The following is a 25,386-nucleotide window of genomic DNA, read 5'->3' as shown; positions in this document are numbered from 1 at the left end:
ATAAGAACACTTAATCTTGGAACCATAATCTGTTTTAGGTCTTTTATAAAACTGCAAGTTATAAAATGTCCATTTGTGTATTGAATGAATGTATATCTCACCTCTTTTTCAGTAAAGCACTGAAGTCCAGTTCTCCAGAGTCATCACCTGCATCTGTGCTACTGTATATGAGAAAATGGAATCATGGGCCACAAAACATTAGCACATATGCAAACTTCATTATAAGGTAAAACTTTCAAAACTGGGAAAACCTTTTAACAGCTTTTGTAACATTAAAATGCAATCGTTTATTAAAAATATTTATCGAGTAGTGTGTAAAGTAGCAGAAATATGTTATGTTTGTTGATGCATATGTCAAATGTATAAAACAAATATGGAATAGATATGATTATGGACTCTACCATTCAAATATTTGGGGGAAGATATTTTTGAAAGTTTTATCAAGGCTGTAGTTACTTATAAAAAAGAGATCATTTCAAATGGAAAATAAAAGTAATGCTGGAAATTAGAAATATTATTACTATTTAAAATAACTTTTTGAGGGTAAGCTGAATTGTCAGCCTTTCTCCTGTCTAGCCAACCTCCTGTCTAGTGTATATTATCCTTAAGAAATCATTATGTTTGCTGATTTGGGGCTCAAGAAACACTTTTTATTGTTATAATTGAATTTATTTTCCAACTCAACTGCTTATGTGTTTTTTATTGTTACTGTTGTTGGAGATCATTATACACTCACTGGCCACTTTAATAGGTACACTTTACTAGTAACCCCCTTTTGCCTTCAGAACCGCCTTAATCCTTTGTGGCATGGATTCAACAAAATACTGGAAATATTCCTCAGAGATTTTGGTCCATATTGACATGACAACATCGGTTGTAACAAGTGGTTATTTGAGTTACTGTTGCCTTCCTATCAGCTGGAACCAGTCTGGCCATTCTCCTCTGACCTCTGGCATCAACAAGGCATTTGCGCCCACAGAACTTCCGCTCACTAATTTTTAAAAAATTATTATATGTTGTAGTCTTTACATAATTTGTCTTTAGTAAAAGTCGTTGGTTGTGGGTGAAAATCCCAGTAGATCAGCAGTTTCTGAAATACCAGCCCGGCTGGCACCAACAACCATGCCATGTTCAAAGTCACTTAAATCACCTTTCTTCCCCATTCTATTACTCTGTTTGAACCGCAGCAGATTGGTTTGGCCATGTCTACATGCCTAAATGCATTAGGTTGCTGCCATGTGATTGGCTGATTAAAAATTTGCGTTAATGAGAAGTTGGACAGGTGTTCCTTATAAAGTGGCCAGTAAATGTATGTAAATTCTTTATAGAATTATTTGGTAAGTAGAAAGTTTTTTAATTTTTTTTTAAATTATTATATGTTGTAGTCTTTACATAATTTGTCTTTAGTAAAAGTCTTTATAGTTGCTTTTAATCATGCATCTTTGCATTTTCTTTTCCAAAAAGATTTTGCTGACCTCAAACTTTTGAATGGTAGTATAATACACTGACACACACAGTACAGAATTTATTCTGATTTATAAACAAGCTCATATCGGACAGATGTTTACAGTTTTTCTCAGTTGCTTTGGTGCATTTCTCACTACACTATTTACATTTGCACAACAGTTAATGCATTTCTCAAAACAATTAGTGCAAACTGCAAAACCTAGCTGATAACCTGCAAAAGCACGTCACATGCTCAAAATGGATAGTTCATTCCTCAAAAGCAAGTATTCATGTCAATCAAACTGTCAGTATCAAAATGAAAAGTCCTGACACCATTGTTTATGAACAAGATAGTCAAATGGCTAAGTCATGTTTTCATTATGACAGTTTACTCTCTACATTTTTTCAATGCAAAAAAAAAGCCTGATTTTGGTGACTCTTCCTGAAAATGCTCAAGACAGCACTATAGACTATTTGCACAGCCATTTGAAAACTACATTAAAGTGAGACATCACTGCATTAAGTGAGTTATCTGAGTACAAGACAATAAATATGTATGTTTCACATTTTTACTGCATTTGCTCTTTGCAATCCTAATTTACTCACAGTGTTGTGCAAAATAAAACACACCCTTATTTACAACAAACATAAACTCCCTTTAGGTAGAGCTGTGCACAACTGTAAACAATATTGCAGTACATATTCGAACTGAGCCTGCAACATACATAGGTCTGTAAATCATTCATCAAATTGTTAAATTTTAAAGACATTTTCAGGAAAATAAAGATTTAAATTTGTTTTTATAAAAATTGGTTTGACAGATTTTGACAACTAGTTCACCATTTTTGTATGTAATGACTCAAGTAATGAAATGAAGACTATTAGTTTTATATAGAATGGCTATTCAGCATTTACAAGTTTAGTTCATTTTGACTGACATGACAGAAGCAAATGATAATTTTATAAATAGCAGAGAGTTGTATGAAAGCAATTGATGCTTGTCCAAAAGCATTCACAATTTGTTGAAAAGAATGAGAAACTGCTACTGGGATGTGCACAAATGACTAATTGTTTTGAGAAATGCATTAACTGTTGTGCAAATGTAAATAGTGTAGTGAGAAATGCACCAGAGCGACTGAGAAAAACTGTAAATACTAAAAGATGACAGATGGCACAAACAATACATGCAAACACTTAAACATAAAACATTGTGCTTAACAATAAGTGAAACAGAGTTTCACTACATTGTTTATAAAGCCATTTTGTTTCAAGACACAGAGGATAATAAAAACAAATGCTGAAAAAATCCATAGCAGATCCCTTTTATACACCCAGTTTTAAACACCCAGTCAGCTGTATAGTTAATGTAAGCGATAATATCAATCCTACATTGTAAAAAAAATATCTGTAATTAACAGCTTTTGTATTTTGTGATTCATGTGTGTTTTCCATTTATTTGCTTAGTTGTGAATTGCATTATGGGAACTTGATCTCTGCTCTGTCGACTTTTGATGTTGAAAATTCAACTTGAACAAAGTGACTTTTGTTACAATTTAAGTAGTTTAAAATAATATAATGTATGTGAAATAATATTTTAAGAAATAAGTCTGCAGAACATGTACTGGCAAGGTTTTTAACATAATTTACAACACCAACCTAGACAATATATCACTTTGAACTGTTAAAATGTTAATAAAAGTAACTTATTTGAACTTCAGAAGGTCAAAAGTTGTTGGAAGATAGATCAAGGTCCCATAAATCCATTCAAAACCATAAATAAACAGAAAAATAAAAAACATTAATCACAAAATATGGAATACTACTACTTTATATATTTTTTTACAGAGTAAAGTTTTGATCTGTTAAGCTAGTGGTTTTTTAAAGAAGTTTATGGATGGCAAAAAAACAGACATAATAAAAACAGTCCAGCATTGCTTAAATAGGGAGAGGGCGCAACACGGTATGGAAGAAACAAAAATGTTGTAATAAAGTATGGTAAAGTAGCTTTAAATGAGAACTGCACTGACTTTTACTTTATTAAGACATTTTTGTTTCTTCCATACCATGTTGCGTCTTCTCCCTTTCAAAGCAATGCTGAACAGATCATAACAACAGTCAATGCAGTTCCCATTAAAAGCTACTTTCCCAAAGATCTAAACAGAAATTCCCATAGAAAATATATAAAACATAAATATATATATATATGTATATATATATATATATATATATATATATATATATATATATATATATATATATATATATATATATATATATATATATATATATATATATATATATATATGTGTGTGTGTGTGTGTGTGTGTGTGTGTGTGTGTGTGTGTGTGTGTGTGTGTGTGTGTGTGTATTTTGTGTGTATGTATATATATATATATATATATATATATATATATATATATATATATATATATATATATATATATATATATATGTGTGTGTGTGTTTGTGTGTGTGTATTCATATATATGTGTGTGTGTGTGTATATTTTGTATATATATATATATATATATATATATATATATATATATATATATATATATATATATATATATATATATATGTGTGTGTGTGTTTGTGTGTGTATATATATATGTGTGCGTGTACGTGTGTGTGTGCGTGTGTGTGTGTTTGTGTGTGTGTGTATACACACACAAGTTGAAGTCAGAATTATTTGACCCCTTTTGAATTATTTTTTTTTTTAAATATTTCCCAAATGATGTTTATTAGAGCAATGAAATTTTCACAGAATGTGTGATAATATTTTTTCTTCTGAAGAAAGCCTAATTTGTTTTATATCTGTTGCAATAAAAGCTGTATAGAAGTGTCTTGAAAAACATCTAGTCAAATATTATTTACTGTCATCATGGCAAAGATAAAATAAATCAGTTATTAGAGATTAGTTATTAAAACTCATGGGGTAATTTAGGGGGGCTAATAAATCTGACTTCAACTCTATGTTATTTATCTGTGTATATGTCACGCATTTTTACGATTTTAGAGTTTACATATTGGAAAGAAATAGCTGCCCGCAGACATTGCAAATATGAGAGAACAGGTTTTACTTGAAAGAGACTTTGCTGTAACCTGTGATGAACCAGTCTTTCTCACCATATTTAGCAGATTATCATTACATGAAGAGAAACAACAGAAGAAGCACATCACTCAAAGTTTGCGCAGCTGGTTCCACTGATTTTGTCAAGGTGTCAGACCCAGTTGAGTGCATGAAGAGATTTGGCGTGTTATTATTCAAATAACCAAAATTATTGCAAAACAGTCACGCGGATGGTGCAGTTTCTGATTAAACCACTGCCGATGTTATTAGTGCGATCCTCTAATTTGCTCACTCTTAATCAGTGTCTGCGTTTGAAAAGATCAGTGGACAGGGAAATCATATTCACTTTTAGGCTCCCCTGACACTGATAGACTAGTAATGAGTGTTGGGAAATTGCCTTTCTCACCACAAAAAAAAAAAGAAAAAAACATAGAAAAGAGACGGAGGACGAGAACAGAAAGGAAATGAGAGTTTGCAAAGAGATCCTTGGAGAGTGAGTCATAAAGCGTCAGCAATGACTAATATCACTCTCCTTAGATGTTGGCACACAAAGGGAGAAGATTGAAAAGGACAGAAAGAAAAGGGCAAGCTATAACCAACGACTGACACTGATGGACAATGAAAGAGGACGCTGTGCACTTTTTCTGATGGTAAATTAGAAAGTTTGGTTGATCGAAAACTGTGTGAATATATCCCCTGCTTGCTGCTGCTGCAAACCCTATAGATACCTGCCAGGTTCTCCCATCTTCTTCTTACCACCTGCACTGGTGCTCCTGGGTAATCAGCAGTTCCATAAAGGGTTAATGCAATATAAATGAAAAACTTCAAATCCCACATATGGACTCAAACGCTCTCTCTATATGAACACACTTGAATCTACACACATAATCATGTCTACATGCAAAATATTGTCATCAGATCCCAAAAAAGCAAGCAAAGAAATCAGGTTCACATGTTGTTGAACTAGCACCGCAGACCTGCATGAGCAATAATAACCTTTATATTTCTATGCAAAAATTGTTATATCAAATATATAAATGAAATAAATACTCACGTGCGTCTAAATGCAGTGCGAATATCAAACCCTTCTGTTGTACGAGCCTCTGGAGTGGAATGTACACAATGAAAAAGCATACATCATTTAGCTATCAGTTAAGATTATTTCAAGAATTCCAAGTATAAAATTCACCTTTATTTTATTCTTCTAAATCAGGGGTGTCCAAACTCAGAGCTGGAGGGCCGCTGTCCTGCAAAGTTTAACTCATCTGCCTGGAAATTTCCAGTATATCTAGAAAGAGCTTTATCAGCTGGTTCAGATGTGTTAAATTGAGGTTGGAACTACAACATGTAGAATGCTGGCCCTCCAGGAATGAGCTTGGGCACCCCTGCTCTAAATTAAGTGAATTTAAATGGATGGATGGATGGATGGATGGATGGATGGATGGATGGATGGATGGATGGATGGATAGATGGATAGATAGATAGGTAGATAGATAGATAGATAGATAGATAGATAGATAGATAGATAGATAGATAGATAGATAGATAGATAGATAGATAGATGGATGGATGGATGGATGGATGGATGGATGGATGGATGGATGGATGGATGGATGGATGGATGGATGGATGGATGGATGGATGGATGGATGGATGGATGGATAGATAGATAGATAGATAGATAGATAGATAGATAGATAGATAGATAGATAGATAGATAGATAGATAGATAGATAGATAGATAGATAGATAGATAGATAGATAGATAGATAGATAGATAGATAGATAGATAGACGTTTACAACACTGCAATATATAAAAACACTTTTCCATTTGGAAGTTATTTGGTTTTGATTGAATTATTTAACAGAAAACAAGACTCTCTTTCAGATCTAATTTTGCTTTACTAGTAAATGAACACATTCTGTATGGCTATATATCAAACATGCATATTCTTGTATACATTTTGTCAGGCCTATGATCTGAGTCTTACCATGTACTATGAGGTCAAAATTACAGCTGTCAAACTTGTCTCTAGATGACACCTCACAGCGATAGGCTCCGGCAAAGTTGGCTTTAGCTGCAATGATATGCATCTCAAATGTGTACACCTGAATACAAAAAAAATTAGAAAAAAGTTTGTCACTTATTTTTGATTTCACGTTCTGAAGATATTGAGGAAATATAATAGTTTAGTTTAAATCTGTTTTCCTGTGGTCAGACCTTAGTGTTGCGGTCATAGTGCTCTTTGAGCTGCAGGTGCTTTCCTGACTTGCTGGCCAGATCCATCCACTTTCCTTTGAACCATTTCACCGTGGGCTTCTTCAGCAGAGACTCACCACACACCCGAGCAATGAAAATAATGTTTTCACCTAAATGGGAAGAAAAGATTGTAAGTTTTTCCATTTGTATTCACTTTCAGTTTCTAGATGGACTGTCACTCACCAACATTCACCTCCCCGCTGTGAGGTTTCTCAGTGAAGAGTCCTGTAAGGTCCTGCCTTGTGTCAGGCTGATGACTCTCAGGCAGAGCTTAAAAACAAATAGCAAAACAGGTTTGAAATTCATCTGAGAATTTAAAACTTTGCGATGTCAAATATAAAGTATAGTGACACATTCAGAACATACATAACTAGATCAAAGCAAAATATTTAACCAATAATTCATTCATTCAATAATTATTCATACATTTAGCCTTAGTCCCTGACTTTCAGGGGCATAAAGCTGCTAATGGAATTCAGAAATGCTTCTTTTTAACGACAACAGATGTTATTAAGTGAACTACAGCCAGTTGATTAATATACTCTATACTCGCATCATTATTTTTTCCCCTTTTGTTTAGAGGCAAAATAATTTCTAAGTTATATATATATATATATATATATTCATACACACACACAAACACACACACACACACACATATATATATATATATATATATATATATATATATATATATATATATATATATATATATATATATATATATATATATATATATATATATATATATATATATATATATATATATATATATATATATATATATATATATATATATATATATATATATATATATATATATTTCAGAATGCTTTTTAGATTAAATATGTGTGCGCGCATTCTTATGAATAAAAACAACAACAACAACAAAAAATGCAAGAAAATTTACATCAAGAAGAAAACAGTAGTTAAGAAAGCTAATAAAGGGTGTTTTGACTTCAGGAAAGTTATTAGTTCCCTTCCTTTGGTCCAGAATTTTTTAACACCAGATCTTTGATTCTAAATTTGGTGTGGTTTGCTTTCACACTAATATTTTTACAAATGAACCAGAAATTGTAAACAAAAGTACACATGCTAAAGTCAGCCATCTATTTAGATGAAATTTGCTTTTTGGCTTTGTATTTGCTGTGCAACTATCATCTGCACTGTCCAAAAGAACTGCCTATGACAGACTCTAACTGTAGCTTTGAGGACCCATTCAAATATTGCAGCTTTTGCTCTTATACACACTGTAAAAACAGTCAGCTTTATCATATAGTGTAGTTAACCCAACATTGACTGAAAGTTATCTCTACTCTACTGAAAAGAGTTTTGAACTGTTTTGAAGGTTTTGACTTAATTAAATACCTCATTACTTCACTTAAATGGAGTAAGTTTACAGTACTTATAGATTATCTTTTTTTAACTCAAAAGGTTTGTAGCAATCGGTTTCCTCAAACGGTTTAAGTCGTCTTAATTTATTGGGTTTTACAGTACTCAGTTGGTTTGAGTTCTCTTCATTTATTGGGTTTTACTGTGCTCAAATTGCTTCTTTTACTTGAATAGAGTGAGTTCACAGTACTCATTTGGATTAGTTTTTGAATTTTTAGATGGTTTAAATGGTTTATTGCAATCGGTTTTTATCAAATAGTTTGAGTTACCTTAACTTTTTGGGTTTTACAGTGCAGTATATTCTCTGTTTCAAATGTAGATGTGCACAAATAGAGTGCAACATGGTTGGTTGTAACACATTTCGGTTATAACGGTAGACTGGTTACCAAACACAGAAAAGCCGAATAAAGTTTCACACCAAAGTGAAACAAACTTGAGTTTGATCCAACCAAACTAAACAAGACAGGTGTGAATACATCCAATGTTATCAAAGATGTGGATATGTTTGCACAAGTGAGAACATGAGTAAACTTTGACTCTGTGTGTGTTTTTGTATCCACCTTCAGGTGCGACTCCATCCGATGGCGGTCCAGTGCTTTCTGGTGCTGAGTTTTCAGTTGGGGCTGGTGGAGGCTCTTTGGGCTCAGGTTTGGATTCTTCAGGTTTAGATTCTTCAGGTTTATGTTCCACTGCTGCAGGATCCGGGGATTTGGCTTTTTCCACTCCCTTTACTGCAAAAGTGCAAAAATCCTTAAAATGACTATCCGACAACATGCGATAAACAATCAGTCATGTGGCTCAGAGAAGTTTCACTTTTGACAGCTGATGAATAATAAAACAAGTCCCTGTAGCCATACATTACTAATACTTTATTTAAAAACTATCTGGACCCAAGTAAAAATCAAACCCTTTAGGGGCTCTAGAGGATAGTGATTTAAACTTAAAGTTGAACTTTGTTACAAAATTCAGAGGCTTACATTTTTCACATGAAATACCCTCAAAGACATTTTCAGTCTATTAATGAACATGATTGTGCTTGTAATGGTTTTCTCTTGGATCCTTTTCTGCTTTGATATTGCTCTCTTTGCAAATCTAATGACCATACAAATTAGGACTCAGTCTTGCTTTCATCCTCTGTTGTGCTTTGAAAAATAGCTCTAAATACTGAATGTATAAATATAGACCTATGCTGAATTGGTAGATGCTTGAAGCTCTCCAAGCAGCGAACAATATACCGAATTATGTCTACAGCAGCAATGGATTATATGAACAATTGACCAAATTTAATTAAGTAAATCTCACTGTAAAAACTGTGCAATTCCTTCATGTCAAAACAACTTGATCGAGTCTGTTTCCCAACCCTGTTCCTGAACGCACACCAAAAGTAGACATTTTCAACCTCTCCCTAATCAAACACATTTGAATTATCTCATCAGAACATTAGAAGAGACTCCAACACCTGAAATGAATGGGTCAAATAAGGGATGTACTGTTAGTGTGCCCCCAGGAACAGGGTTGGGAAACACTGGATTAAGTTAACATCATTGTTTTTACAAATTTAAGTTGAATGAACGTAATACCCCCTTAAGTATTGCTTTTTAACTCATTTTAAAAAAGTAAATTAAACAAGTAGCAAAAGTTAAAAAGCTTTTTTTCTTCTTAAACAGATGTCTTTTTGTACAAGTATAATTGTGTTCAATTTGTTTAGTTTGACAGCTATATTTTAGTGCGACCACCTAATCTGAATATATCAGGCTAGCTAATCATGTATTTAATTTATTTTGCACAATGCAGGAACAAAAGCTCTATGAATTGACACTAAAAGGCAAATGTTCAAAGTTCTAGTAAGTTTCTGAGAAAACAGCAAGCTGAAAAAAAACTTATAAATAGTGATAACATGCTCTGAGAAAGGTGCTTGAAAAAACAAACCTTTGTGACTAAAAGGTAAAGTAAGACGTAAAAAATGTAAGGAGAACTGGTTATGGTGCTCTGTGACTTTTACAAACAAACCAATGGTGGGGAGAAGGTGAAGTAGATGCAGGAATACGTCGCCATCCAAAAATCACCCACCTTCTGATTCTTTTATCTTTAATTCAAATTTGACCTTTGACATCCCAGCAATAACAGCATATCCCACTGCATCCTCCTGGATGATATTATTTATAGTGAGAGAATGCTTATTGTCCTCTGCTGAGATGGTGTATTTGTGACTGGGTAAGATGTCCTTGGATTCTCGCTGCCATTTCACTTTTACACCTGGCTTCTCAGTTTCAGCTTCAAATATGACTCTTGCCCCAATCTCAGCAGTCTGGGACTTTGGTTTCTTGCTGAAAGCTGAGACTGAAGGAGTGAGGGAGGTTCAAAAGCAAAGCATGAATTTACCAAACCTTAATCTCAAGATCATTTATATATGACATTTAAACCTTAGTGTGCACCAAACATTTCAAGTCCAGAGGTCTCAGTCTGCTTGTTTGATGTGCATTGATATGCAATCAGAATCAGAATCAAAAGTTTTATTGCCAGGTGTGTTTACACACACGAGGGATTTGTTTTCATAACAGAATTTTCCACAGTGCAACAAATTGACAGTGAAAGAACAAAAATTTAGATAGAAATGTTAAAAATAAGAATCAACACATTTGACAAACACATATACAGTATATTATTATATAAAACATCGTTTGTATGGTTACATTATGTGCAAATTAAATGTTAACTATATGTGTGCTGTTTATAAAAATAAAAAAATAGGTGTATTTGTGTATAAATAGTGTTTGTTCATGCAAATGGCAGCATTCACACTTCACATCGCACTAAAAGAATGATCACACCAGAGTTTGTTTTCACCAAACCATGCACACTCTGGTGCAGCTCTACTGAGATATGAACAAAGACATCTAAACGCCTCCAAAACAGGATATGATGTCAAAACATGCAACCATAATGCTAAAGCATCCATGTTTTTTTCTTGTAATAGTTATGATGTTGCCAAGCACAATTAAATGACGGCAGAAACACATAACAGATCTTCATTTGTGTGTTTGTGACTTTATTCTTGATTTGATATTGAGTCATTTATCATTTGTTTGTTTTGTATCTATACAAATTTAACTAAGCTCTTGAGCGTGAACACTTACTGTACATATGCCTTAAGATTTTGTACCATCAAGTGAGATGTCTCAGATAACAAGTAGATGAATATTTTGTTTTCAAATGAAGGGCAGGAAGTAAAAAACTGAATGGGAGACATGAGGAAAGTCCATATTTTTGCGATTTATACCATATTTCAAAGGAGATATAAATAGATAATAACCACATAAAATGGGTATGGTCCTTATATCATGAAGCGGGCCGAGTTTTCTACTGAACTTAAATATATTGGCCTGCCATCGAGGCGGTACATACTGTATGAGCTATTAGGTTACATGAAAAAACACTAGTGTTAATACTATAGCGGTTGGAAGCATACTACAGACCATTTTGAGGGATGTAAACAATAACAATAGTCCTAACGTATTTGTTTTACATTTTTAATTTCCATGGGTTCTGAGAATCCTAAATGATCCACATATTGATAAACATTGTTAGGACAGCTGTTTTAATGTTAAGATGTAATAGAATTTCCTCTTGTTACAGTTATTAAAACAGTTTGACAACAAGCAGGAAATGTTCATGGCATCACCACATTGAAATGGTCTATATATTGATAATTACTTGTATTGAACTGTCTTAGTAATTATATTGTTGTTGTGGTACGACACATCTGTAGTAACAAACAAATTATTTAATAGGCTTCAGTTTCTATATTTATACACCATCACAATGCACCACAGTTTACACTAACATTACAGTATTTATTACCGTTTACTGTGCTACAGTATTCGGTAGCATTCATTAACAAAGAGCCGTACACCTTATACACTTAACTATGTAGTTCAAAAACATGTTTATTATAAATTACGATAAGTTTTCCCCAAGTGGATATCTTCCAGACATCAGGAAACAACCGATGAAAGCATACAAAAGCCCAGACGCATACTCTACATTACTATTTATTTTTGTAAGGGGGAAAAGTGCTCCACAATAATAACCGTCTAGTTTTGTCAATGAACTTACCACGAACAAACATTCATCGCTGCTGCAAATAGACGTTAACATTACGGTTGTTTATTCCATCAAAATGCTAGTAAAGAGATAAATTATTGCAAAACTAGACAAAGATTTTATTACAACGATTTCATGGCAGGGTTCTCTTGGATTTTGTGTGGTGGTGTTTGTATCTGACTTTTATCAGATACAGTTTCTTGTCCCCCCTTCGTTTATAAGCAAAATCCTTTGGAAGTCTATATAAAAGGCGTTCTGCATTTCTTATTTTGGCCGATTTAAACAATTAGAAACAACATAAACCAGAAACATTTAAATGTTCTGATAGCGATTCCTACATAGAACATTCACTACCTGCCTTCCATCTGAATTTAGCACGTCATTGATAACGTTATGTGAAAACAACCTATAGCGGTGAGGAACAGTAAACGTGAAGGTTCTGGACTGACTTTGTGGCTCTCTGTGAAAACACATTAAATTGAAGCTTACTTACTGATCTAAGGCTTATAAAAGGGATGCTGACTTGTAAAAGCAAGTGGAATAGGAGAGTGTATGTCAGCTGTATAAGTATCTATGTCAAGCTTTAGTTGATCTAGTAACCAGTGTGGTGCTTGTAATTGTGGGCCCTATCATACACCCGGCGCAGTGTGGCGCAAGGCGTGGCGCAATAGTCTTTTGGTAGTTTCAGCTTGGCGCAAGAGTCGTTTTGAGGCAGCAAATGCATTAGCGCTCATTTGTGCGCCCATAGGCGTTCTGGTCTAAAAAGGGAGGCGTTCTGAGGCGGACCGCTGGCGCTTTGCTATTTTGAGAAACTATAATAGGTTTTTCATTAGACCAAAACAAACCCGATCTAAACTCCGACGCACAGTTGCGCCTCGCTTACGCACTACTTAATACGCACAAGAGAGCAATAGGCAAATATCTTTACATATGAAAAAATTTAAATATTAAGGATATATATAGGATATAATAAAAATAGATATAGGACATAAATATAAAGGATTAAAATATTACAAAACATATTATTTTCTAGCCTACATAAATATGAAAAATCACTGCTTTTATGTCTTCTTCATCTCGGGAGGCTTTTTCAGTTCATTCATAACAGTTTGCTTTTGTATAATGTTATTATTATTAGCAGTATTATTTATTATTTCCAAATTTATATTTGTTTTATTAAAAACAAGCTTAGATTTGCCCACCTGCAGGTTTTAGACCATATGGGGCACAGCATGTGTTTTAGGATATAACTCAGGTTTTTGAGCACATTTTGTTATTATTGTTTATTTATTCGTTTGCTGGAAATTATAACTGAATTTAGAAATAGTTTTGAAACGAATATTTGTGCTTAACAAACGCAATTATTTATTTATAGACTAATTGATGTCTGTGCGTAAAGGTTTCCCTATCCAAGAGTGAATGTGAAAGTAGTTCCATTATCTCTTATTCTCACGCAGTAGATGCTCTGTTTAACAGTTTTCTGTTAAAAAACTGTTAACTGTTAACTGTTTGCTAGTGAAATGCTCATTTTTTCCACTTAGACTTACTTTGCGTCCTGTAAATAGCGAATGCGCTCTTGGCGCGATGCAGCTGGCTCTTAAAGGGAATGGGAGATGAGACTCTAATTGGTTTATTCTCAAAACACACCTATAACTCATTAAGAAAATAAACTCAACCCTTTTAGACCATGTGCCATGGCGCAAAGCAGGTTTTCCCGTCCTTAAATTAGCAAAAATGTGTTCTGACACGCCCTGAAAGCATTTGCGCCCTGCGTTTTGCGCTCTGCGCATGCACCGTCAAAATAGAGCCCTGTGTCTTAAATCACAAATAGTAGGTATGTAGTTTGTAACTTGGTTTGCAACCATCAAAATAGTATGTTCTAATCATTATTTTAAATGTGTGTAATTCAAATGAAATTTTGATGGACTACATCTGACATTTTGCTTCTGTCATGTGACCTACATCTCCAGTTGCCTTGCTTTATTGTCCATCATAAATTCACAAAGTTAAGTGTCTGTTGTATGAGCACTTAAGAATTTCGCCAGACGTGTTAAGTCAGTTGAGTACTTTTTTGGGGGTACTTTTTCATGATTAGTGTGACATATTACTCAATGCTATTCCTTTTTAAATGCAAATTCTGTAAAAATGTAACAAATATTTGTGACTCGAGTCATACTGAAAAACGTAAAACATAGTTTTTCTAGCATGTGATATCAACTTAAGAAATATTTAGTACACTGTTTTTCTTTTTAACACTTGAAGGCGTTGCTGGAACTTGATCTTCATATCTATTGTTACACACATGCCTTAAATTATTAACTGCTTATTCATTGCTCTTTCTTGTAGTTGGAGTCACACATCTTCAATCACATCGATGCAAATGGTTCAAGCATAAAGCAAGCCAAGCCTCTGCGCTTAAAAATAGAGTGCATGTGCTCTCCATTGAGAACTGCGGTCCACGTCGACACAGCCACAGGTAGCTGCTAGATGGATTAGCTAGGATCTATTTTTGTTGTTGTTATCAAGCACTGGTCACTCTTTTGCCATTTCAGAACCGCTGGTATCTACATTGCCTTTGTTCCACACTACTAATGTCTGGATAGATGCAAGCAGTGACAGTCAACTAATGATGAATATGTGGTAAATATGCTTTGAACTGGAGGCATGAAAGGTAATAATTTTCACAGTCATAACGTGTCAGCCAGCGGTCAGTGGAGATCGTCAATGGGATGGGAAACTTTCTCATGAAGGTGACATGTTTATGTCCGTCACAAAGGTTACATTAGATGCTGATGGTTGGCGTCCAAATATTGACATCCTGGTGTGTCTAACACTCAAGAGTATTTAAAACAAAATCTGCCATCTGTTAAATCAAATTAAACTATCTTTGAGAGGTGTAAAGATGCCTTAAGTCTAGACTATAGCAATCATTCTCAACTTATTGGACCTGCTTTGTTCATATATACCCTATATGATGGTATATGAACCACTGGTATTTTGGTAGCCATGAAAATAAACAAGTATGTCATGGTGACTTCATTGGTTTTAAATCATTTTTAGACTTCTTGGGGTTCCTCTGGAAGCTTGCAGAGGCCCTCTATTTGGCCCCTGGTTTAGAACCGCTGGTTTAGAGCCTCTGAAATCCACCAATAGGGAAGAGAAAGTGTGAAGCTAAAATGACTACATGGATTTGGTTACTACCACTAAACTTCATTGCTTAATGCCGAAAAGTGATGCAACAGCATTGTTAGCATGCTCTTGGTCTTAGCGAATATCGCCACAGTCGGCTGTCACGAAACAGGTGGCATCACATTATTGCAATCTTTTAATTCCTGCGTAGGCAGGGTTATTTTCTCTGCACTTTTGGAAAAAAGCCCTTCAGCCCACGGCCATTATTCTATCACGTAAGCTTAGATACGATTTAGCAGTTTATACTAAGGATACTTTCAGTTTAAGTAGTTGCATGTTACAATTAAACACCTAATAATATTAATTACATATTAGATATAAGGTTGCACTATAATTTACAGTATATGTCTTACTGTGTACTTAAAGGTACGTAAATTAGTGGGTCATGCAAGGTACCATGGAATCAGGGGTAGGTTTAGAAATAGTGCCGAGTTATAGTACCCAGTTTTGTAATAACTAGTATAAGTATGCAGTATGTAATGTTTATATGCAAAACAGGACTGTAAAATAAAGTGCTAAGAATAGGGTTTGATTTAATGTTAGTGGCTTGTAATCACACAAAATTAGCTGTTTACTTTAGTTGCTAAATGTAAAATATGCAACAGGTCTGTTGTTAATATGTTTCTTTGTTTACAGTGCAATTTGTGCGAGAAAAACAATGCACAGATGCTTCATATATACAGTTGGCTTAGAAACAACAGCTGCAGAATGTAGTACAGTGTAAAGGAACATCCAGACAATGTTATGAAAATACTCATAGATCAAACTGATACTGCTAATTTTTACCTATATATTAAATTAGTATTTCTTATTATTACACCAAAAACCAAAGACACAGGAGCTGAAGTCGTATAAAAATAAAGTACAAATTGAAAAGTGCTTTTAAAGTTGTGATAAGGTCAGAGTTTAGAACAGAAATGTTACTATTTACTCAACCAACAATACAAAACCAATCTATTATACATGTGTTTGTCAGATAGAATCTACAAAATAAACACTGGCATACCTATTTTTTTAGTTGGCTCTGGCATCCTGGTTGAGTGTCCCTATTGGGTTCCAACAAACAGGCATTGTGGACACCAACAGCACCACTTCTCTTTTAATAGACACCCCACACCCCCACCCCCAAATGTCCCATGGAACATGCCCCAAATCATCCTGCCCACCCCGATGATCTGTCACTGAGCCCACTGTCCATCACCTCCACTGGATGACAGAACTCAAGAAGCTGAAGCAGGATAAGAAAGCAGGGCTAGATGAGGGTAAAATTAGAGTATGACTGCAACAAAGCAACTATACTTAAGTTGTTGTTGTTGTTGTTGTTGTTGTTGTTGTTGTTGTTGTTGTTGTTGTTGTTGTTGTTGTTGTTGTTGTTGTTGTTGTTGTTGTTGTTGTTGTTGTTGTTGTTGTTTGGAATTTCTAGGATACTTCAGCATGTATATCTATAGAATTGTATTCTGTTTTAAATCTTGCAATGAACAGGGAAGATTGCTTAAAAGTTGAGTAAATGTTAGTACAGTACATATGTAAAGTTTTTTAACGTTATTTTAACGTTATTTCAACATTATTTAACGTCAAATGATACTAATGTTCTTGGAACGCTTTTTATCAACGTTACAAGATTGTTCCAAAAACATTAATATCATTTGAATGGAATGTTCAAGAACAATAATATAACACGAGACTGAAACAGTATGAAATTGTTCTGAATTATCATAACCAACAAAAATTACAAAACATAGTCAAAAAAGGACAGGTGTTTTTAGAACTTACTCATGTTAGGGAAATGTTCATAGAAAATTTACTGTATGTATAAAATGTGCTAATAACATTTTAAATAATGTTCTGAAAACATTATTATAACATGAGACTTAAACTATGAAAACATTTTAAACAGCTTTATTCTAACCAAATATTAATGGTAAAATATCATCTAAAAACTGGACATTTTGAATGTTAAAAGAACATTAAGAAATGGGAAAAATGGGAACTTTAAAAGAATGTTTTAAACTTAAAATTTTTAGCCGAGTTCTGTTGTTAGCAGATAAAGACAATATACATGCACTTTACATGTAGCTACTTGGATTTTTCATCTCTGTTGTTATTGTTGATTTAAAACACACTAAACACCCTTGACCAATTATTATATGCATAGCAAGCCAATTGGAAAGTTTAAACTGGATGGGCTCAGAGATACAGACAGCTACTGTAATAAAAAGACAACATGACATGTTTAGTTCCACACTAGGGCTGACCCTTTCCTCATGCCATCAGTCAAGCATTCATAGCTTGACCTTTCTGTCAAGAGTTTAATGATAATGGTGCTTGTCTAGTGCACACTCAACTAGCATTGTCTGAACTCATTGTTTAATTCAGTTTATTCTTACAAAACATTCTGAAAAGCCCTTTGTAGGTTTTTGTTACTTCCATGAAAATGGAAATAGGTGATAAAGAAAATGCAAAAAATAAGTTAAAAATAAAATTAATGAAAAAAAATTAGATGAAAAGCCTAAATGCTGCTTAGTAAGTAATAAGCTGGAGTAATAAATTAATAAAACAGAAAGTAATCATATTAAAGATAATTAAAACATTCATGATTTTTTTTCCCTTTTTTAAATATTTCCCAAATGATGTTTAACAGAGCAAAATAAAAATTCACAGTATGTCTGATAATATTGTTTCATCTGGAGAAAGTCTTATTTGTTTTATTTCAGCTAGAATAAAGGAGCTTTTAATTTTTTTTAAAACCATTTTAAGGTCAAAGCTTTTATATAATTTTCTCGATAGTCTACAGAACAAACCAATGTCTTACAATAACTTGCTTAATTACCCTAACCTGCCTAGTTAACCTAATTAACCCAGTTAAGCCTTTAAATGTCACTTAAGGCTGTATAGAAGTGTTTTGAAAAATATCTAGTAAAATATTATTTACTGTCATCATGACAAAGATAAAATAAATCAGTTTTTAGAAATGAGTTATTAAAACTATTACATTTAATGAAATGTAAGTTTTTTTAGTTTACTATATTAATTAGTTATACAATAATTAATTGATTATAGCATTTTAAATAATACCAGGGTTAATGCTTTGCAACTGCTCCCCCTTTTTTAACAAACTTTCCCTAACCCTGGGACAAAAGAAGACACAAATCAACCTCAACAGCCACTCTATTCGCCGCCCAGACACGCTTCAAAATGCATTAAAAAAAACTCCTAATATGCAGCTCTGATGTCTTTTTGTATTTTTAAAAAAATCACTATTTATTAAATAACAGATTACTATTCTCTTCAGTTCTCTCTTACACATAAACACCGTCCGTCAGTCTGATGAGTTGTACTCTTTTGACCACTGCCATGCAAGCCTGTCAGCAGCTTGTCAATCCAGCATCAGAAAGTCACACTAGCTGTTGCATACTGACAACTGAAGGGGGATTCAACTTGAAAGAAAGTTATTTTTAGTTGTAATGGTTATACATTAAATTTAGACAGGGCTACATGGCTTTCTTCTAATCTACGTGCGAATCCAGCAGGGTCTGCCACAGCCGAACCACACTGAACTGCATTTTCAACCACTAGGAAATGGGGTCTAGAGTGATCTAAGTGCTTTCAGTCAAATGGTAAAATGTGTATTATCAAATATTTTTAAAAAGGTATTTAAAATATGCTATTAAAACTGCCTTGTTAAAGAAGTATTAAAATTATATGAAAAATATTTGTTTCTATGTTTGAACATGTGTATTTAAAAATAAAGTAAAAATACTGGTAGACTTCCAGAAATGCATATAATACTGTTAATTTAGTTTGTGTCTTCGCTGTACTACATTTATCAATGCACCTGTTTGGTTTTGTATACATTTTATGCAGATGAACTTCGCTACAAAATCATACCAATCAATCTAAAATGGTGAATTCTTACCATATTAAGCTATTTATTTCATCTGGTAACAATATACTCAATATCGCCATTTTTTTATTGCGATGTCAGTCTTTTCTAGTATCGAGCAGCCCATTTTAGTGTGTATATATATATATATATATATATATATATATATATATATATATATATATATATATATATGGTTAAAATGTAAGCGATATTTCACAAAAAGAAGGGAAAATTCTGTCATCTTTTACTCACCCCTGGTCTGATCCAAAACTGTTTGAGTTTCTTTGTTCTGTGAAACACACAAAAAAACATTTAAAAGAATGTTGTAAAGTGGTAACTATTGACTTCCGTAGTAGTAACAGAAAAAAAAAAAAAACTATGGAAGTCCAATATTCTTCAATATATTGTTGGAATATCTAATCAATTTTAGGTGTGTTCAATAAAAAGGGCCAGGACAGGTTTTCTTCAATGTCAAACATAGTAATTTAATAGATGCAAATGAATAATTCGATTCACAGAATTCTGGTATTCTCAATGCAATGCAAGAAGGTCATTCAGGAGGTGCACAACAACGTTCATTTCCAGATTCAAGCTTTTTATACGTAGCTGATATTAACAGGTGGAGTTTAGTGGAGTTTGTCACTTGTCAATCATTCTCCAGTCTTTCATTGGCCGCACCCATACATGCGTCCTCTTTTTCTACAAATTCTCTGCACAAACTATAAAAGCATAAGACTTTCTCAACTGCACATATTCTGTGTTCAGATTCAACCCATCTCTACTAACAGAAAGTTTAGCTGCAAAGTTGAAGTTAATTTTAGACAATCAGGCCTTTGCATTTCTATCAGCTTCATCTACTTCTGCAAAAATTCTTCATTAGTATGCAAATCATATCTCACTTAAGAGAAGAAGTTCAGTTAATATGTCACCTTTAAGCAATACAAATACAATTGTTTAATGAAAAGAAGACAAAAATAATACAAAAAATATACATTTTCCACAATAACATACAGAACAAAAAACTCAGGTCAAAGGTGAAAAAATGATAACTAAAGTAAAAATTTTTTTGCTAAACTACCCCTTTAAATATATTATATACTTTATATATAAAATGTATGTATGTGGTTTAATATTACATACATATGGTTACACAATATATTTATAATCTATTTAAAATGTATTTTAGCCAGATAAAAAACACCAACTTCTTTTACTGTACAGTCGGACAAACTAATGGCTGCAACACAAAATGTATTTTATGTATGCACGTGATGTATTTGAGAGAGTATCAGTAAATCAAGCATACGCAGAGAATACGTGGTCGCTGTGACTGTCGTGTGCATTCAGAAGGGAGGGTTCAGCGCTCAGCAGCTACGAATAATCTGCGCCCTTGTCAGAAAGGTTAGAAAGTCTGCAGTCTGTCTGGAGTCACAAAGCAAAGATGAGAGCAGGCTGACAGGCTCCTTGACCTGCAACCAATGCCACAAAATCTTGCGTGTTGCGCGTGCCAACTTCGTTTAATCACAAAGAACAAACATTTCTTAAGTCCGGCTTCTTAAGGTGGCCATCTGCCCAGTTTTAGCTCAGACTGTCCAGCCTAGTGAGTCTTATGCTCATTTGTCCTCCTTTTGAGATTAAGATTAAGGCTACTTTTAATGATCTTATATTCTGTGCTCACACTTAGATATGAAGACCTGTTCTTCAAGTCTTTTGTGAATATAAATAAGAATTTAACAATGAAAACAATGAGCAAATGATTCCTGAAAATAAAAAAAAGCCTAAACTGTTTACTCACCCTCCACTTGTTCTAAACCTTCATGTGTTCCTTTTTATTTTGTTCTGTTGAACAGTGAAGATTTGACATCCATAAAATAATCAATAATATTGATAACTAAAAACATACTGTGGAAAAATACTAAATGGAAGATAAAAAAAACACATTGCTTTGGAACACAATGAGTAAATTATGTCAAATGTTAATTTTTGGGTGAATTATCCCTTTAAGATTTGTTGCCACCTAGTGGAGGTTTTAGTTCTTGTTTAAAAGGGTAGTTCACCCAAAAATGAAAGTTTGCTATTTATAAATTCAGGTTATCCATAATTCATCTGACTACTTTGATTTGACTGATTTATGCAAGACTTATCTGACTTTTATCCTCACAATGTAGTCAGTTGTCCTCTGTGAATAATAAAAAAATTAATAAAAAATAAACAATAAAAAAAAAAAAACTGTAGAGACAAAATAAACTCCTACATAGCTTAGGGTTAGGGTTTAGTAAATTTACAGCATATGTTTATTTTTGTGTGAATTACACATTTAAAAGTAAATTTTTCATATTTTCATATTTAAAATATTAAGCTATACCTTATTTAGGCTGTGTAAATACATCAAAATGCCTATACGTTTTTAGATGTAGTTTATGTGCTAACTTTGCAGTATAAAGATTGATTTTGTCTGATTTGCATTTATTGAATTCCTTTATGATTTTACAAAAATAGATCATTCAGCTGAAATAATTAATGATAGATTCAATGGTTCAGTCATAATTCTTATTCTATGTCTGAATTATTCATTCATTTATATTTTATTTTATATTAATTATAGTATATTAATTTGGGGTCGCCACAGCGGAATGAACCACCAGCAAATTTACTCAGCGTAAGCCCTTCCAGCTGCAACCCAACACTGGGAAACACCCATACACACTCATTCACACACATACACTATGGACAATTTAGCTTACCCAATTCACCTATAGTGCATGTCTTTGGACTGTGGGGAAAAAACGGAGTACCTGGAGAAACCCAAGCTAAATTGGCCGTGGTGTATGCGTGTGAATTCAAGAGTCTATGGGTGTATCCCAGTTTAGGGTTGTGGCTGGAAGGGCATCCGCTGTGTAAAACATATGCTGGATAAGTTGGCGGTTAATTACGCTGTGGAGACCCCTGTGTTTAATAAAGGGACTAAGCTGAAAAGAAAATGAATGAATCAAAATATTTAAGCTCTAAAAACTGTTATGGGGTGGTAAGTTTTCAAAAGCTGCACATAATTGTGCCAAAGGGACCCGGAACCTTTAAGGTGCATTTTAGTACCCAAAGTGTACATATTAGTACCTATAAAATTAAAGTATCTTTTTAAAAGTTCCACAGTGATGACAGTTTTTGTGCTTAAATGATTTAATAATGCTTCTAATAATGGCTATATCCCCTGTATTCTGCAAAGTGTCATAATTTTTTTTTTAATGACCACCCTACTTTAGAAATTTTCCTGAAAAGTGTAAAATACAGTTTACAAACTTAAGCGTTAATTAATCAACACACCTGCCTGGAACATTCTGGTATACCTAGAAAGAGCTTGATTAGCTGGTTCAGGTGTGCTTGATTGGGGTTGGAACTATGCAGGACACCGGATTTTTAATAACAGTAATTACTTATTTATTTTTAATTATTCTGTCACTTATGTTAGAATTATTTTATAATACAGTCATATCTATGCAAACTCATACATTACATAATTTACATTTCATTTGGTGAAATTTCTTTATCATTTTGTAGTTTTTCTCTTTTACAGGGACAGTTCACTCAATATTATACACCTTATAACACACCTGGGCAATAACAACGTTATATTGACATCAAAATAAATACAATACAAAAGAAAAGAAAAAAAGATTCTAATTATTCAAAGACAAAATTTAAGATAATTAACAGTTATTTTTGGTTTGTTTTTTATTTATTTTTTTTATCGTAGGTAATGATGACCTATTTTTATTTTAAAGTGAGTAAAATTAGGGTTGTTTCACTGCCCAATTACATTTATGAATAAAAAATTCCATACATACCCACACACACACGTGTGTGTGTGTGTGTGTGTGTGTGTGTGTGTGTGTGTGTGTGTGTGTGTGTGTGTGTGTGTGTGTATATATATATATATATATATATATATATATATATATATATATATATATATATATATATATATATATATATATATATATATATCATAAAAAAGTATCCTCACCTTTGGATTGGATTCCCCCTAGTGGTCTGTTTTGTAGAAGAAGAAGAAGAAGAAGAAGAAGAAGAAGAAGAGATGCAATAATCTCATTATCACGTAGTAACATATGAAAATACTTCGAGAACTACAGTGTCTATATTACATTACAGTGTTTATATTACCCAATATTAGACTTATTACTCAATTTATTGTAGTCTGCAGTTCTAAAACATCGAAATTGTTTGTTTACATTGAATTTTTAAACATTGTATTGGGCATATTTATTATAAGCGTTAATTTTGAAATACTTAAATTTTCAAAGTTAATAAATGCTATAGCGGTACAGCTTACCTTTTTCTAATTTAACAGAGAAACTTTTATGTTGAAACCACAGACGCTTTAATCTTCCCGGAAGTGTTATTCCGCAATCGAGCAGAAGAACATCGGATCTGTATATGACAACCCACACACAAGAGGGACAGAAATTATCTAGAGATCGGCAAAGGCGCATTGCTTTCCTGCATGTCCTGTGTTTCATTGTGGTTTCCTTTCATTTTTTTCCGGACACGTTATTGTTGCATCAGATAGTGGAAAATGGCAAGCGCAGGAGACGCAGGTAATATTTCTGTATTTACTTATTTAATTTGATTTGCAGTTTTCATTAGTGACATTGTACTCTAATGAACATTCACGCCTTTCCCTCTGGTTAGGCCTCTTTAAAGAGATTCATTAATGCTGTTTCTATTCAAAACTGCAGCTGTTAACTTACAGGATTTACCCACTGCTTGTTCTGCTGAGCCACTGCTTTAATGTAAACATGTATTGTTATAGGAACCAAAGTCTCTTCTTTTTCTGTGTATAACAGCTCTGTTATTAAAATAGCTCCATTTCTCTCTAAATACAGCTTTGACAAATAAGTCGAGCTGAAAGCAGGTAGCTGAATGACACACAAGGAGTAAAATGTCATATTTAACTTAGGGTATGAATTGACAGGGAACATCCCCTCCCTTCTTTAACTTTCAATTAATTTTTACACTAATTATTGGCATGATAATACTTGTAGGTCTTCAAGTAAAATGAGTGCTGAATAAAGTACAAAATGCTGAAACAGATTTATACAGGGCATACACACATCAGCATGATTTATACTGTACGTCTTTCTGTGAGCCAGATTTATAAGTGTTTTTGGTTTAATTAGGAGCAGGTTCATTAGTTTCATTTTTTTTCTTCATTTTTTCATTAGTTTCATTTTTTCTCAATTGCACATTTTATTGTGTCTTTTTCGTTCAATAGTATATGCACTTCTTAAATTCAAAGTATAATTGTTTAGTATTTATTAATATGTAAATGTACTACTTCTTAATATTTATCATTAACACTTAATAATGTTTAAAGTAGCTGTAGTGTTTATTAAAATTTCTAATAAGCTCTTATTATAATTCAAGTTCATAGTTAAATTTTAGAGAAGCTTAGATTTTTGTCCTTTTGTCGTTTTAATGATTTTAAAAAGTATTGTTTATTTTAAAATATGTGTATTATATTTTATACAACAGTTCTGTTTGGATCTCAAATCTGATTGGCTGATAGCCGTGATATATTTAAGTAATATCAGCATCCGTACAGCCTCTTTACCCTTTGTGTATTACTCCGCCCACATACAGCCAGCTACAAGCAGACACTACAGTTTGACAAATATTGCTGTGGTTGGACAACAAAATATACTTTTGAGGCTTTTTTTTAGTCGAGAATGTAGTTGTTTAGATCGCAACTATGCATTTTATTTGCAAGAATAGTGCCTATTTTAAAATATTTGCAATTTCTGAGAGCTCGTCAGCGGCCAAAGACGGTTGACGTTGTCTATCCACAAGATGGCGCCAGAACCGCATAATAAGCCCTTGCTCAGTGTGTTCTCTGAGCGCGAATAAAAAGCGGAAAAGCCTCATGGTTTTTAAGGTAGACCGGATGGAGTCAATAAGAAGCTGCGAATAAGAAGCTGGATTCAGCCTTGCCCCTTCTTATCGCAAACACAACAGCAGTC

The 25,386-nt window shown here is 33.3% G+C and overlaps 2 protein-coding genes and 1 long non-coding RNA gene across 13 annotated transcripts in view; 2 read left to right on the top strand and 1 right to left on the bottom strand.

Moving 5' to 3' along the window:
* mybpc3 (myosin binding protein C3) overlaps positions 1 to 16,539 on the bottom strand; it is a 61,140-nt gene extending 44,601 nt beyond the window's left edge. For 5 of the 9 annotated variants that reach the window (XR_015494787.1, XM_087259466.1, XM_087259467.1 and 2 more), the window contains exons 1-8: positions 16,472 to 16,539; positions 10,243 to 10,512; positions 8,733 to 8,903; positions 6,964 to 7,050; positions 6,742 to 6,890; positions 6,512 to 6,629; positions 5,574 to 5,622; positions 102 to 161 (exon numbers count right to left, since the gene is read on the bottom strand). Coding sequence is in view for 7 of the 9 variants with exons in the window: in XM_087259466.1 (XP_087115592.1) it covers positions 102 to 161; positions 5,574 to 5,622; positions 6,512 to 6,629; positions 6,742 to 6,890; positions 6,964 to 7,050; positions 8,733 to 8,903; positions 10,243 to 10,512; positions 16,472 to 16,496 (929 nt within the window). In the remaining 2 variants the exon portion in view is untranslated. The remainder of the gene's footprint in view (positions 1 to 101; positions 162 to 5,573; positions 5,623 to 6,511; positions 6,630 to 6,741; positions 6,891 to 6,963; positions 7,051 to 8,732; positions 8,904 to 10,242; positions 10,513 to 16,471) is intronic. The other 4 variants (XR_015494788.1, XM_087259469.1, XM_087259470.1 and 1 more) reach the window with 1 other exon arrangement.
* Positions 14,623 to 17,925, top strand: LOC147836013 (uncharacterized). The gene is made up of 3 exons (XR_015495799.1): positions 14,623 to 14,752; positions 14,829 to 17,122; positions 17,208 to 17,925. It is a non-coding gene; the product is annotated as an uncharacterized LOC147836013 (long non-coding RNA).
* Positions 17,926 to 23,872: 5,947 nt separating this feature from the next.
* cars1 (cysteinyl-tRNA synthetase 1) overlaps positions 23,873 to 25,386 on the top strand; it is a 34,864-nt gene continuing 33,350 nt past the window's right edge. For 2 of the 3 annotated variants that reach the window (XR_015494608.1, XM_087258880.1), the window contains exon 1: positions 23,920 to 23,964. Coding sequence is in view for 2 of the 3 variants with exons in the window: in XM_087258880.1 (XP_087115006.1) it covers positions 23,943 to 23,964 (22 nt within the window). In the remaining variant the exon portion in view is untranslated. Of the gene's footprint in view, positions 23,965 to 25,386 lie in introns of all 3 variants that reach the window. The other variant, NM_001118900.1, reaches the window with a different exon arrangement.

Source organism: Danio rerio, chromosome 7 (assembly GCF_052040795.2).
Source record: "Danio rerio strain M-AB ecotype USA chromosome 7, GRCz13ab, whole genome shotgun sequence".
Classification (NCBI taxonomy): Eukaryota; Metazoa; Chordata; class Actinopteri; order Cypriniformes; family Danionidae; genus Danio; species Danio rerio.
The sequence above is the reverse complement of the archived record's forward strand: the minus strand, read 5'-3'. Positions and strand labels throughout refer to the sequence as shown.